The sequence below is a fragment of the Halyomorpha halys genome, unplaced genomic scaffold (assembly GCF_000696795.3).
Source record: "Halyomorpha halys isolate HHAL.00 unplaced genomic scaffold, Hhal_1.1 Scaffold478.1, whole genome shotgun sequence".
Lineage (NCBI taxonomy): Eukaryota > Metazoa > Arthropoda > Insecta > Hemiptera > Pentatomidae > Halyomorpha > Halyomorpha halys.
Window position 1 is genome coordinate 930,057 of NW_027114329.1, and position 14,062 is coordinate 944,118.

At 29.8% G+C, this 14,062-nt stretch overlaps 1 protein-coding gene across 5 annotated transcripts in view; it reads right to left on the reverse strand.

The window, feature by feature from the left end:
* Nucleotides 1–297: 297 nt before the first annotated feature.
* LOC106683337 (cilia- and flagella-associated protein 251) overlaps nt 298–14,062 on the reverse strand; it is a 41,115-nt gene continuing 27,350 nt past the window's right edge. The window contains exons 14-22 of one of the 5 annotated variants that reach the window (XM_024359604.2): nt 13,642–13,759; nt 12,123–12,212; nt 11,011–11,136; nt 9,846–9,934; nt 8,782–9,016; nt 6,960–7,200; nt 5,852–6,003; nt 4,214–4,338; nt 2,101–3,971 (exon numbers count right to left, since the gene is read on the reverse strand). In XM_024359604.2, coding sequence (XP_024215372.1) covers nt 4,237–4,338; nt 5,852–6,003; nt 6,960–7,200; nt 8,782–9,016; nt 9,846–9,934; nt 11,011–11,136; nt 12,123–12,212; nt 13,642–13,759 — 1,153 coding nt within the window. In that variant the 3' untranslated portion in view covers nt 2,101–3,971; nt 4,214–4,236. Of the gene's footprint in view, nt 479–2,100; nt 4,339–5,851; nt 6,004–6,959; nt 7,201–8,781; nt 9,017–9,845; nt 9,935–11,010; nt 11,137–12,122; nt 12,213–13,641; nt 13,760–14,062 lie in introns of those variants that run through there. The other 4 variants (XM_024359606.2, XM_024359605.2, XM_014424730.3 and 1 more) reach the window with 4 other exon arrangements.

Here is a 14,062-nt window from a genome sequence, read left to right on the forward strand (position 1 = left end):
TAGTAATTAATCAGGATTTACAATTTCTCTTATTGGGATGAGATTTATGATATACGATAATATAGGTTACAAAATTAATATTCCTGTAACAGTCATTATTAAATGAATTGGAAGGATTCCAGCAATTGTCGGAGGAGCTGAAAATTCTTGTGCTTAGGAAATTCTCTGGAACCTTAGAGATTTTCACTGTGATGTTCTCATAGGTTTGTTTCAACTGATTTGTGTGAGGAGTCATTCTCCAACATGATCCTCAAGAAAAACATACAATAAATGGAATATGGTCCGGGTGTAGTCAAATAGTAATAACTATTTTAATTGAGCCAACATCAGATCTGACTTAGACTTTTGTCAAAACAGCCTTGACGAAGCAATGTGGGGCGAAACGTTGGCTCAATTATAGTAGTTATTACTATTTGAGATTTATTTGACTGCACCTGGACCATATTCCATTTATTACACCCAGACAATCAGCGACCTTCTGAAAAATATAAATATTTCTTCACTCATGGATTCTCGCGTGTAAACTTTATTAATTATGTTTTCAACCAGAGTTGAACTGTACTTTGGAAATATGACCAAACAAAAACAGGTTAAGGATCTTCATTAACAACACCTTTCTTGTGTCTGTAGGTGCCTTTCTGTTTTAATCACTAAAAACTTCCCTGTATTCTTAGTCCTATCATATGTTACTTCTGAGAATATCTCCCTATCTTACTGACTTGTGTATAATCCACCCTTATATAGAACTACTACTATAAAAACAGACTAATTAATGTACCTTCAATTCTATTGATAGTAATCTTAATTGAGTTGTTTGTTAATTACTTTAGATTCAATATGATGAGAAAATGGTCAGTTTTAATATTTCAAAGAGTAAAGATTCATCTAGTAAAACTAAGTTTACTATCTGAGAAGAAGATGGTCGGGGTCCGGACAGTAATGAATGAAGTGAAGCTTATTATATGCGCTATTGTTTCAGTCCGAATTTCGAACCTTCATCAGGCTGAAAACCAAAAAGCAAGATAACCATAACTCAGCGGGAAAAAAAAACAAATAACATACATTAAGCAGACTAACAAACAAAAACTTTAATAGATAGCAGTTGATACTGAAAGAACATGAATTATAATATTGCAAAGGTAAGAATAATGTATAAAATTGTGTAAGAGAAAACAATATACATGATAAAACGGGAACAAATATTTAATTAAAGATAAGGTAATGAAAAAAATAATTAAAAATTCAACTAGTATTTTATATAAATATAAAAAATTGAAATTAACAATTAATTAAGTGAAAGAAAACATTATATGTGATACAATGGGCAAAATTTGAGTTATAGTTATCTTGCTTTTTGTTTTCAGCTCTGATGAAAGTGTGAAATTCAGGCCAAATCATCAGCACAAATATAATAAGTTTTACTAATTTGTATATGATTACTGACAACACCCCCGACCACTTCTCTTCAGATAATAAACTTAGTTTAACTAAATTAGTCTTTATCCTTTGAAATATTAACACCATTCCCAATTATATAATTTAATCATTAATATGAGAGATAGTTGACCGTGGATGACTTGTAAGAGGAGAAGCCCTTCATCAGGGCTGTTAGCTTGAAAAGCAAACGCTCAAAAAATAAATCTGATAAACTGAAGTTGTATTAATTTTAATTTTAATCTCCCTATCATTTAATCTTTCCTTTTCATAAACCTGGTCTTAAAAGTGTTCTACTCTATAAAAATTTTATTTGTACATATGGTTCTTTGTTTTTGGGTTAGGATGTAAAAATTATTATGCTATTTTATAATTTTTCTCTTATTAAAGGAAAAGCATCATTACTTCTTGGTTCTTTATTTAATTATTGGATAACATTTCAGACAATAATGAAGATTATTATGATAGTTCTTGTTGAACTTATATATAAAAACTTAATTGTAAAAGTCCAAGTAAAGTTAAACTGAAACTTTTAAAAAAAGTTCAATAATTGTTCCTAACTCTATAATAAATAACAGAAAAAAATTCTATGAAAATAGGTAAATTAAATGACTAAAGTTTAATTTAATTTGTTTTAATTGAATAAAAAGTACATTAAAGGTCCATTTGGAGTTTTTATTTTGATAAAAAATAAATAGGCACAAAGGTAGTAGTTTAAAAACTAAAATGTAAAATTACAAAATATTTAACAAATATATCCATGGTAGGCAATGAAAACCTTGTCACGTTTAGGTAAATTTTATGCAAGAAACAAAGAACTGTTTTAAAAATGTATTAAGTGATGTAGTTTAAGAGATAACCATGTACTTTCAAGTCAAATATTTATTGTAATAGACTTCAAGTCATTGTTGTTTTATTTCATATGCTGATAGTAGTGAGGTTTTCATAGCCCACCACCGGTATAGGTTCTCAAGATTGCCACCTGTCTGTATATTTCTCAGAATTTCCAGTTTTTTGATCCATTATAGGATGCGATTTGTCCCAATTTCGATAGTTTTGTCTGCGAGATTTTCTAAAATACTCATTATTTTACTGAATGAGTCCACAGGAAGATTTATTTTCTTATGTTTCCAAGTTGTTTATTTTTTAAATTATACTAATTTGGTTAACTACTATAAGTTCCTGAAAAATGTTTAAAAGGTTTTTTTTACTCTCACTTCCCTACATATGAAATATATAGAAAGGGAAAGTATTGCGATAGCGTGAAATTTTGAATTCTAGTTTTCAACAAAAAAAAACATGTTGAGGTCCCTTGAATCTGAAAAACTAAGACTCGCAAAATGGTCTGTCTGATGTATGTGTGAACAAGGTCATATGAAACTAAAATTACACATTTAAAGATGGTATGTGTTTGGGATGTGACAGCAACTTTTCAATAAAATCAACTGACCAGAATTGACTTCACATTTTCTCAAAAACGGCTACGACGATTTTTATTAAACTCAGCATTTTAATGTACAACAATTCAATGGTTTTTAATATCAGCTTGGTCTTACCTTCAATGAAATAGTATGACAGGGCTTAAATGACAAATATTTAAAAAATCTTTCTCTAAAATACCTTTAATTTTGTTTATTTAATCATTTCACATTTTTATTAGTAGTAAAAAATGGATAAATATAAACTATGAATGGATTTGACAGCAAACTTAAAGAGTTAAGAAGAAAAATATTTTTTCCAGATTAAAAACACATTTCTGTAAATAATAGTAGTGCTAAAGACATATTACATACTGTTGGGAAGCTAAAGATTTTAGAAAATATAATGATTAACATAGATAATCATAGAAGGTAATGGAGAATTACCAAGAATGCATTAGTAAAAGATCTTTTTTAATAAGAGTTTTACTGAATGGTGCATGCGCAATTTTTGTATTTAATGTGGTAACTGTTGTCATGTGGACATAGTTATTAAATGATTATTTTTTTATTTCACTTAACCTAGATTTAAGATTTTTAGTTGACAGAGTGACTAACTCGGTAAAATCATTCTTAATATTTTCAATATTGATTAAATTACAATTTAACATTGCATTGAATAAATAATTAAGAGCATAATGTAAATTTTAATTAACTGCTATAATTTTGTCATACTTTTGCAAAGAAAAAATGTTAAAATTTTGGAATGAGAAATATTATTTCTGTTAAAATTGGAGTTTTTCAATCTGTCAACTGAAAGGTTCATTTGGAAAATTAATACGGAAAAATATTGTCATAGTGAATGATATACATCATCTGTTGTTCAACGAGTTAGGATTAATTTCAACTCAAAGTAGAATGCTAAGTGAAAGTTGTGAGATGCACACATCGCACCACATTTTTTTAAAAGTAAGGACAATTGTTTTCAATCTATGACCATTTTACATTTTCCTTTTAATCATTTTTTTATACACTTACTAAGAATTATTAGATTACCTCTCCTCCCCCAAGGATACTTTGTCCAGCATATCTTTTTAAAACTGGCAATCCTGAGAATTCCTAAATAAACAATTTTTAGAATGACATTTAGCATTTCAAATTTACTCTAAAAGTTTAACTAATAAAATATTTGCTACTAATAATACTTCCATAACTACCGTGAAGAAGTTGAAGTTAAGAATTAAGCAACTATATTATTAGACTAATCCATTGAAATACAAAATTGAAATGTTATTTCAAATAATAAGGATTCTATTATATATAAATAAACATATTTGTTTGTTTCTCCACAATGTACCTACAAAATTTATTCCATTCAAAAAACTTAATCAGCAACAAAGATAGGCTTCTCTAAGTCTGTAAATTCTTCATTGAAATCTTTTTTCAGTCCCAAGACGACACATTTGAAGTATTCATAGGTAATCATCTAAAGTGAAGCAGTGCTTTGATTCAGAAACAAATTATTTTAAAATAGTCTTGGTATAAATTGGTAACATATGAAGTGAATTTGCAGAAAGTGATAAAGAATAAATTATATGATTTTATTTATAAGAAGTGTAGTCTAACAATATCTTTGTATTGGAGGTTTAGAACGAACACATTCCTTTTTATAATTAATTGCTTTAAAGTAGTATAAAAACAAAAAGCAACCCTAATGGAAATTAGAATTGAAAAGATCATTTTGAGCCATGACAATGGTATGACATTTCTTAAAATTCAGTGAAAAAAAAATTACAAAGAGAAAACTGAGAAATTCTATCAAACTCACTTATACAGATTTTTTCTTCTCCACTTAATTCTGGACTTTTTTTGAGCATTATATCAATCCTATGATATTTAAAAAATGGATTGCTTCATAGGAACTTGTATAATGAATTGGATTGCTACAAATAACTAGGTGGTTCTGCATTTTTTGTCACTTCTTCTTAATACTCTTGATTAAGATAAAAAATATATAACACATCACAATTTTTATTATTTTATTATGTAAGGGTTTGAGTCGGCGAAATAGTATCTATAAATGTCCCACGGGTGAAACATCTATGGATACTTTGAGAAGAAAAGTACAGTACCTATTGGGTAATGGATCTGTGCTATCTCCAGTACTTTTCAGAGTATACACAGCTGAAACTGTTGCAACCAAGTGTGACAGGGTTACTGTAGTGGCTTATACTGATGATATAGCCATCTAAAATAGTCCAATGAGTGCAGAGACAGCTTTATGGTAGGTGGAGAAGGCTTGTACAGAAATAACCAAGAAACTGGAAGGGCTGAATATTAATCTCCTTCAAGAAGAGCAAGTGCCCTCTCCGTAAAGTCTATAGGCTAGCGTATACTATAGTATCTCCTCATTCCCCTCTTATAATCCATTTCAAATGCAGTATAAGTGATTCCACTCATGCTTGTTACCTACCACCCTCCTCCCCCCATATATCGAAGCTTATATACCCATGAGGCTTAGAAGAAAAAAATTATGTAAGATAATCCAAAAATACTAATTTCTTGAATTCATTATTTTTGCAGAACATCAAAAGTATATTTCACTGAGAAAAATCTTATATAAAAAAGAAAAGAGAGCAAATAGCCAAGGGGATACATAATGAAAGAGGACCCAAATTCGAATCCATTTACAGAAGAAAATTTATTAAATATTTTAGCAGACTCAGTTGTTAGGAGACCCAACCGAAACTCTTCCAGCCTCAACGACGTGTCTACTTGACACTGGTTGTAGCAGTAATAGTCATAGTATAAACACTTGTCAAGAAATAGCACTACCATATGAACTAACTCATTTACTTCAGTTATTTAAAAATTTTATCAACAAAAACATACTAGTAAATTAATGCTTTCAATATTTATTGGAGTTTATGTTAAAATTAAATAAATATTTTTCATTAAAGAAAGCTAGTATTACCTCTCAGAAAATAAAGTATACCCACCTCAGGCATGAAGTCATAATATTTACTATCAATATAGGGAAATTCTTTAGCCAACTCAATTTTCTTTAACAGCTCTTCCTCAATTTGTTTAGTAAAGGGCTGTATCAAAGTTCGTAAGTAAATATAAGTAGAACAGGAGTCAAATTTATCACCTAGGAATAATTCAAGCAGTTCATTTAATTCATTGAACCACAATGATAAAAGAATAGATGTACTTTACTTTTATAATACAAAAAATTTATCTTAGATATAATTTATGGAAGAGTTCATATGGGCAAGTACTTAAGTATTTAATTTAAGTCAAATTATTTTTATTTGTAATTACATTTCAGAACCTTTCCATGTTATTTTTTGTACACATAATTTGTTTTCTTGGAAAATAAAATATTTTTTAACAAAAGGGTTTGAAAAACAGAGTTCTGCTTTATTCATAACATATATATTTTTTTTTTACGGCTAACACTCTCATTGGAGTCCTATACTGCCTAACCATGGTTGGGGGGCAAAGTTTTTCATTTTGTGGGACTGCCACTTAATGAAAAAAGTCAATGCCCCTGGTCAGATACGAACCAGCACCACGAATAGACATCAAATTGGTAAGACTGTGTCTTACGGTTTTCCTACTTGGTTTTAAAGTCATCTATCATATTTTCACCTTAATATTTGGGTTTATACAGTGATTATGGAGAGAAAGGGATTAAAAGCCACTAAAAGAGTGATACAAAGGAAAAAGAAGTCCATCATTTTCCAGTTTTACTAATATTATGAGTTTTCTAAAATTGTTTTTGTTATTTAAGTTATCTTAAAAAGCATGAGGAAAAATAAAAAATTATAAAACTTCAAAACCTAATGGTTCAAATCTATATCTTCACTAAAACTGCAAATAAAACCATACTTAACCCTTTACACTCCAACCCATTAACTCTTATAGTACCAACAAGTCTACCATTATTTCAGCTACAAGTGTACATATACTAAACAAACACATCAGTTTATACAAAAGTGATCAAGTAAGGAAAATAGTTATGTTGCCATCATAGCGAAAAAGGTTAACTAATCACTTATAGTGGTTTGTAAATATTTTTGTCCATGAGTATATGACACTTACCATAGTTCTCCAAGAAATACAGAAAATCTGTCATTGGGACACCAGGTGCTTCCACACCAATTGTACATGAATCTGGTATGATTCTTTTAAACAAATCACAGAAAGCACTCTTCATGGCTGATTCTGACACCCTGCATACTCTATGATTTACAAATGTTTGAATGAATCTATCAAAAGAAACTTCCACTTCAGTCACATTCAAGCTACTATCACCAATCAGTTCATCAACCAGCAAAGCTTCCTATGAAAAATACAAAGGTTTTATTAGAAAAAATTAATGAAGTGGGAAGGGTTCAATAGCTAAGGTACTGGACTCCTCATGCTTACTATGATTTCTGCCCAAGCTTGAGCTTAAAGTGGCAAAAATTATATTTAAAATATAATTCGACCAACTCAGAGATTAGGGAGTGCCTTGGAATGACAGGGGATGTTTAGTTTTTGAGTTATTTGAAAAACTAATTTTTTATAGGTAATAAAAATTATGTTTTATCACTGCTATGTGTCTGAATAAAACCAAGCGTATTGCACAAGTATAGGGGAATCATTATTAATAATTTCAAATTTATAGGCATTGACTTTTATGAGATAAATCAAAATTACATATGTCAGTGATTGAGATGTTACAACTTATAACTTGGTTTTATTACATAGTTTTTAACATCACTGGAAGAAACATCTTTTCTTTCCTAAACTGTTCATAGTCATCCTCAACTATTTTTTTAAATAGTCAAAAATCAGATTTATACACAAGGGCTCACCAAACTACTCCTTTCAATAAATCGTTCATTATCCGATCCTCATCCCTATGAAACTCTATCCCTTCCAACATCCGTCACTCCGATACCCTCCCTACCTTTTAATCCCACCTATTCAATCATTTCTTATCGATTCAGACCCCATAAAACTGTAAATCAATATAATTATAAATGTTAATATAAATAATTACATCATTCTTAATTATTTTTACATCATTTTCTTTTTTTTTTTTATTGTCCAACTGATTAAAGTGAGAGAGTAACTTTTAATTATTTTTAGTAATGACTATTTATATTTCTTTGTATTTTTGTTTAAGTATCTCTGAGGGCTCCTCAGCCCACTTTGTTTATTTCTCTGTATTATTCTAAAGGGATTAAATAAAGTATTATTATTATATGTCTGACCACCACTGTTTATTTTTTTGTTTGGGGGTGACATTTAACAAAACATGTATGCAAGTCCGGTCAATGATCTTAATTCTTTACGAAGAAAGATAATTGGAACTTCCAGAACATTAACACACAACCATTGTTTGGCTACTACTGCTCTGGAAGAAAAATGTCTAGTCTGTCTTAATGCTTAATCACATTTAATATGTCAGATAATATTTTCATAAATAAATAAAGAAGTTGGAAGACATATTTCATTTATTATAAACTAAATAATTCATAACAAAGAAAATCTTTAGACTTGAATATCTCCTAAACAAAGAGTTAACAGACAACTTCATAGAGAATTTTTTTCTTGTGTTGAAATCCTAAAATACACATGTTTCAAAGGAAATCTATTCACTTTTTTTTTCAAACAACACATCTTGTGGAAAATTCAGTTATTGGAAAAAATATGAAGTAAGAATTCTTTTTTTCATTAATTTAACTTAAAAATATAAAAATTAACACAACTAATGTTAACAATACTTCAATGAAAAAAAGAAATATTAAAACAAAACTTCAAGATCACTGCATAAATTTTAAATTAAGCTTAAACATTATTTACAAGTCATTTGTGATAAAACTTAATCACAAATGATGCAAATAATTGGGCTATATGTAACACACTTGCTCACTTCATAGTCTGTCATAAAGTAACCAAGAGCACGAAATGCTGAAGGAACATCACAAGCTCCAATCACATCAGATAGCTCATAAGCTTTTTCTGGGTAACGACCTCTGTGAGCAACTTGGCAATAGAAAAACAATTCCTGAACATCCTCAAGAGAAGGTGCACAGGGATCAGCAGCAAGAAGTGTTGCAAATGGATCACCACCTTTTCCACCCAAAGCTTCAAGTGCATTAAGTGGCCTGTAAATATCATTTATATCATATAAAATGTTTTAAAACTCAAAAGCTATAAACAATATTACTGAATAAATTACACCATCTTAATATTTTTATATTAGAAAATGTAATTACTAAAAACCGAGTTTTAACCTTAAATTTAATAATGAAACAAATTTATTCTTTTGTTATCTCAAATTTGATTCTGGCTTAAACATTTGTTGACTAAATACATTTATATTTTAATAAATATAATTATGCTGCTAATAATGGCATGCAGTGACAGATGATTAGCTTGGAAATACTAGCTACTAGGGAACATGTCCTCATGGAATGTGTGCCACACACACACACAGGTGAGCCTGTTTTTATACCTTGCACCACCTTGATCCTAAGGAACTACCCATACTTTTCCATCATTATCAAGAAGCCCAAACACCAAAGATTCACTGCCATAGGACTCAGCAGGTCAGAATGCTACTAACATGGACCACAGCAAATGGTCTGCTCTACTAGAATCAGGGCATCTAACAGTTCATTCCTGAATGCCTCAGGAAAATGGGACACCCAACATCAATTATAAGGGGACTCTGGAAAAATGACACAAAAAACTGCTTACAGCTTTTTAAAGCATGAGAGATTTACTACAATCAATACAATATCTATCAGTATTTACAACAAAAATCAACTTCTACAAATAAAAATAAAATAACGGTCTTATAGACAATCAAGTTCTCAGGAAACACTCAGAACCATGGTTACTGTAATTATTACCATATTGAGGAACAGGTAACCTTCAAGTTTTTTAACAATATGAGATGAAACTAAGTATATTACAGAAGAAAGTACTCACATGGTATTGATTTCCCACATTGTGATATATTCATTTTTTCCTTTGCAGAATACATATTTACCATGATTCGCAATAGCTACATGTTCAATCTGGAACAATCAATGAGAAAAAAATCCTTTTTTTATTTCAGCAATCACATAAAAAAATAATAAATTAAATATAAATCAAATTTGTAAATTGTAATATATATATATTTTTTTAAGAATATGAAACATTTTTTTTTAAAGTTGATTCTATCCAAATTTTTATTCTATTCAAACATTTTTCAGCTCCAGTTTATAAACCATTACAGATGATGACTGAATTTTGGCATAGCTCTAGCACACTTAAATCTTCTTTTTAGTTATAATAATTCATTTGGCAATTTTTCTATTAAAAAATCCACTTCTAATTCTTGAACACCATCTTGTCCAGAACATTAATAAATATTTTATGAACTCTCTTTTTAATATATTGGATATTTTAAGGCTCACATGAACTATTGAGCTACCTACAGTATAAGAACAGGCTTTTGTGCATTACAGCTTTCTATACTGAAAAAAAAAGAAGAGTTTTCCCCTAATCTCCACCTCTGATGCCAATTTCATGCTACAAGTCATTCAGTTTTAAACCTTCATCAGCACTTGTGAAGAGATTTTAATCGATATACAAATTTAAAATTATTATAAAGATATTAACATTTGAACTAAGAAAATAAAGATAATAGTTGTTAACAAAATATCACCAAATAATATGGAGTAACAGTTAAAATTATAATTAATATTTTATTGTATTATTATACCTATAGCCAATATAAGTCATTAGATGATTGCAAAGTGCCACACTAATACCAATAACAGGTGGGGATACATTTTCCATTGATTCAATGAACATAGTTTTACATAACACATCTAATGTATTCACATAGCACATGCTAAGTGTTAAAGTCATGGAGAAGATTATTGTAAAATTTTCATCACAGTTGTTTGTTGCTATAATATCATTTCACAGCAATATAATTTTTTTTTATTTAAAAAGTTACTTTCTGTTTTAAATAAAATGGAATCTATCTAGCACACAAACTCATAAAATCTGTTTAAAGAAAACAAATAACACTTTAGCATTTCAAATGTATCATTAACTAATATTTAATTTATAAACTTATTAAAAAGGGAAATAATCATACCTCTTCAGAAACTGCAGCATGACTGACCCACTTAAATGGATTGCCATCAACTGGACATTTCAGTAAACCCATTTCATTATGGCTAACAAATAACAGATATTCTGCCTGATTGGGAAGATCTAAAGACTGTATAAAAGAAATATAAATTAATTAAGATAGGATATCAATGTGGAGAAGAGCTGTTCAGAAAGTAACTAATGTTTTGTTGATACTCATGTATATCAAATAAACAAAGCAAAAAGGAAAAAAATATTACATATCTTTAAAAGGTATATTCTTAACACACTCAAGCAAATCATCCAGAAGCACTACTTCAATATACCAAAAAATAGTTTTCTTTTTCTTTCTAGCTCATATTTGCAAACATTTCCTTGCTTTCATGATAGAAAATGTGCTACTATTTCATATACAGTCAATCGTCTCACAATTGACATCCTTTATCTCATAAAGAGTTGTGATACAATCAAGAAGTGATTAAACTTATTTGGCATATGCTTCAATGTCAGTGATAGGGCAACATGTTTGTTTTCTGGTATCCTGTCGAGATTTTCAGCATCTAACTGGTACAAAGCATCTCATTTCTCATTACCAATTCATTTAAAGAACATCATGAACTTTGGGGAAAATTAAGTGAGAGATTTTTTATTATAAAGCACCTTTTTTTCATTCAATTGTTTGTTGATTTTCATGGCCAATACATCAAACACAAGTTTAGGCTGAACACGTTAATACTCATCGTGAGTATTGTGACTCAAAGCACCACTACCTCACTCTGTTTTTAATCATTACTTAGTCTCTGTAGCACTAAAAAAACTGCTAATGAATTTCAATTGGTTTGTGCTTTTTCACCTATAAAAATCTTATCAGTGACTGTATATCACAACTCTCTGAATTTTTTAATGCAGTACACAGTTTAAAAAATTGACTTTGATTGAATGAAGTAGAAGCAAGACAAATGGTAGAATACTATAGTTGGATGTGTATAGAAAATGGAGTACTTTTAAATGAAAATGGCAGCACTACCCTTGCCCAGTACCATGGTAGACCAAAACATGGTTACTTCCTGGACAGTCCACATTAATTTTTGTTACATTAAAAAAAAAAATAGACACCTTAATAAACGTTACTCCATTATGAAGCAATGGTCCTTGTACAGTTTTGTAGATGTGCATTTTTTCAAGATTTATAAATCGACATTTACCCTGGAAATAAGACTTTAGTAAACATTATATTCACAATATTTTCATAATGAAATTGAAATTTTTCTGTAAAAATAAAATATCTGTAAAAACAGGTGATATCACTATTGCATGGGAGTTTCATATTATACTTTAGATTAGTGGGTATATCTAGCTGTAGCCTCCTAGTGAGGCTGTTACCTAAGTATCTCGGGTTATAATAGACACAAGAACCATAGTTGACCTTTTTCTTCCCGTAAACCTCTTCTCCTAAGATCATGATTACTTCTTTAATTTGCATCCAGAATAAGTCTATTTTCTGGTCAACATCTATTTCTAACAAAGGGTGTGCAAGACGGTTCTTATATTGTTTTCGCTTTTCTTTATCTCTTAACACCCCAAAATCTATTCTTTCATATACTTTAAGTTTTAAAGCTGGAGGTACCAGAAGCTTCATATCAGCTACCGACAGGCAGTGATCTGTAACAAGTTCTGTTATCCATCTTAACTTTATATCTGTGAAGTACCTTCTGATGTCCTTGTCATATGCAAAATAATCAATTACACTTTTCACATTTTCCTCATGAGCTTCAAATGGGTCTTTCCAGTTAGAGAGATAGTTAAGTAGGGCAAGTAAAATGGTTCGGTCATGTGAATAGAATGGGAGATGAAAGAAAGATAAAATGGTTGATTGAGGCCAGAAAAGAAGAAAATCATCAGTGAGGCCGACTGAGGCAGTTGTACATGTACTATATCACCAGGCTTAGTAGAGTAAAAGGCTGCACTCTGGCAGAAATGAGGGAAATGGTGAATGATTTAGACAGGTGGAGAAAATGGATTCAAGCTAAACATCCAAGCCTTGTGGAAACTTGGAGGTAGAGAAAGAAGTGTTCTTCACTGACCACACCCCCACCATCTTCTTCTGATTAGGCTGTTCATTAAGTTGTAAGGTAAAAAATTAAATTTTTTTTTTATCTATTTTTTCCCCATTTATTTGTCACAACAATAAATGACTAGATAACATTAACTGGTAATGGCCTATTAAGATACAATTGAAAGACTATGAATACAGTAACCTCATAGTTGGTGTCCTAGTAATGCAAACTACAATTCATCTCTTACATTGTAGTCAACATGAGTACCTACAAAAAATAGGAGCATCGGAATAAACTAAATGCTTAAGTACATTCCAGGGATCTAATGTTTTTCATAGCAGTCTGAAATTTCTTTAGCACAAAAGATAGGGTCCAATATAACAACAAAACATTCAAAACAAATCAGACAACAAAATATTAAAAACATCAATAACGCAACAAAATATAGGCTTGTCTCCCTGAATTCTCATCATGTCTTTTTAGAATCAATAGACATACAAATTTCAAATTAAAGATCTTTATTTACCAGAAATCAGGGGAGAATAGAAATAAAAACGGTGTTTGACATTTATACATACTTTTTCTGTAAACATTAGTAGAGTCATTCGAGAAGAGGGGTCAGGGTACAAACATGTTCCTTTTCCTAATAGTTCCATTCTGAAGTAAACATTAATTTTGATGAATCCAAGACGGTCACTGAAATCCATTGACATTGTATCAAATATTTAAAGCTATAAATTTATTTGATAAAATTTAATTCATTATCTATGTGTGTGTGTGTGTATATATGTATATATTGTAATATGCTCTTTTTGAGTAAATAGTATATTTTGATGTATAAAGGGTTTTAATAGGTTTTATTTTTTGTATTATTTTAATATTAAATTGTTTTGTTTATACAAAAAGCAAGCTAACCAGTTTTCTTTGTCTAAAAGAAATACGTTATTTTTTAAACAAGAAAGATGGCGGTGCACGTCCTTCCAAAGTGTTCGTTGGGTT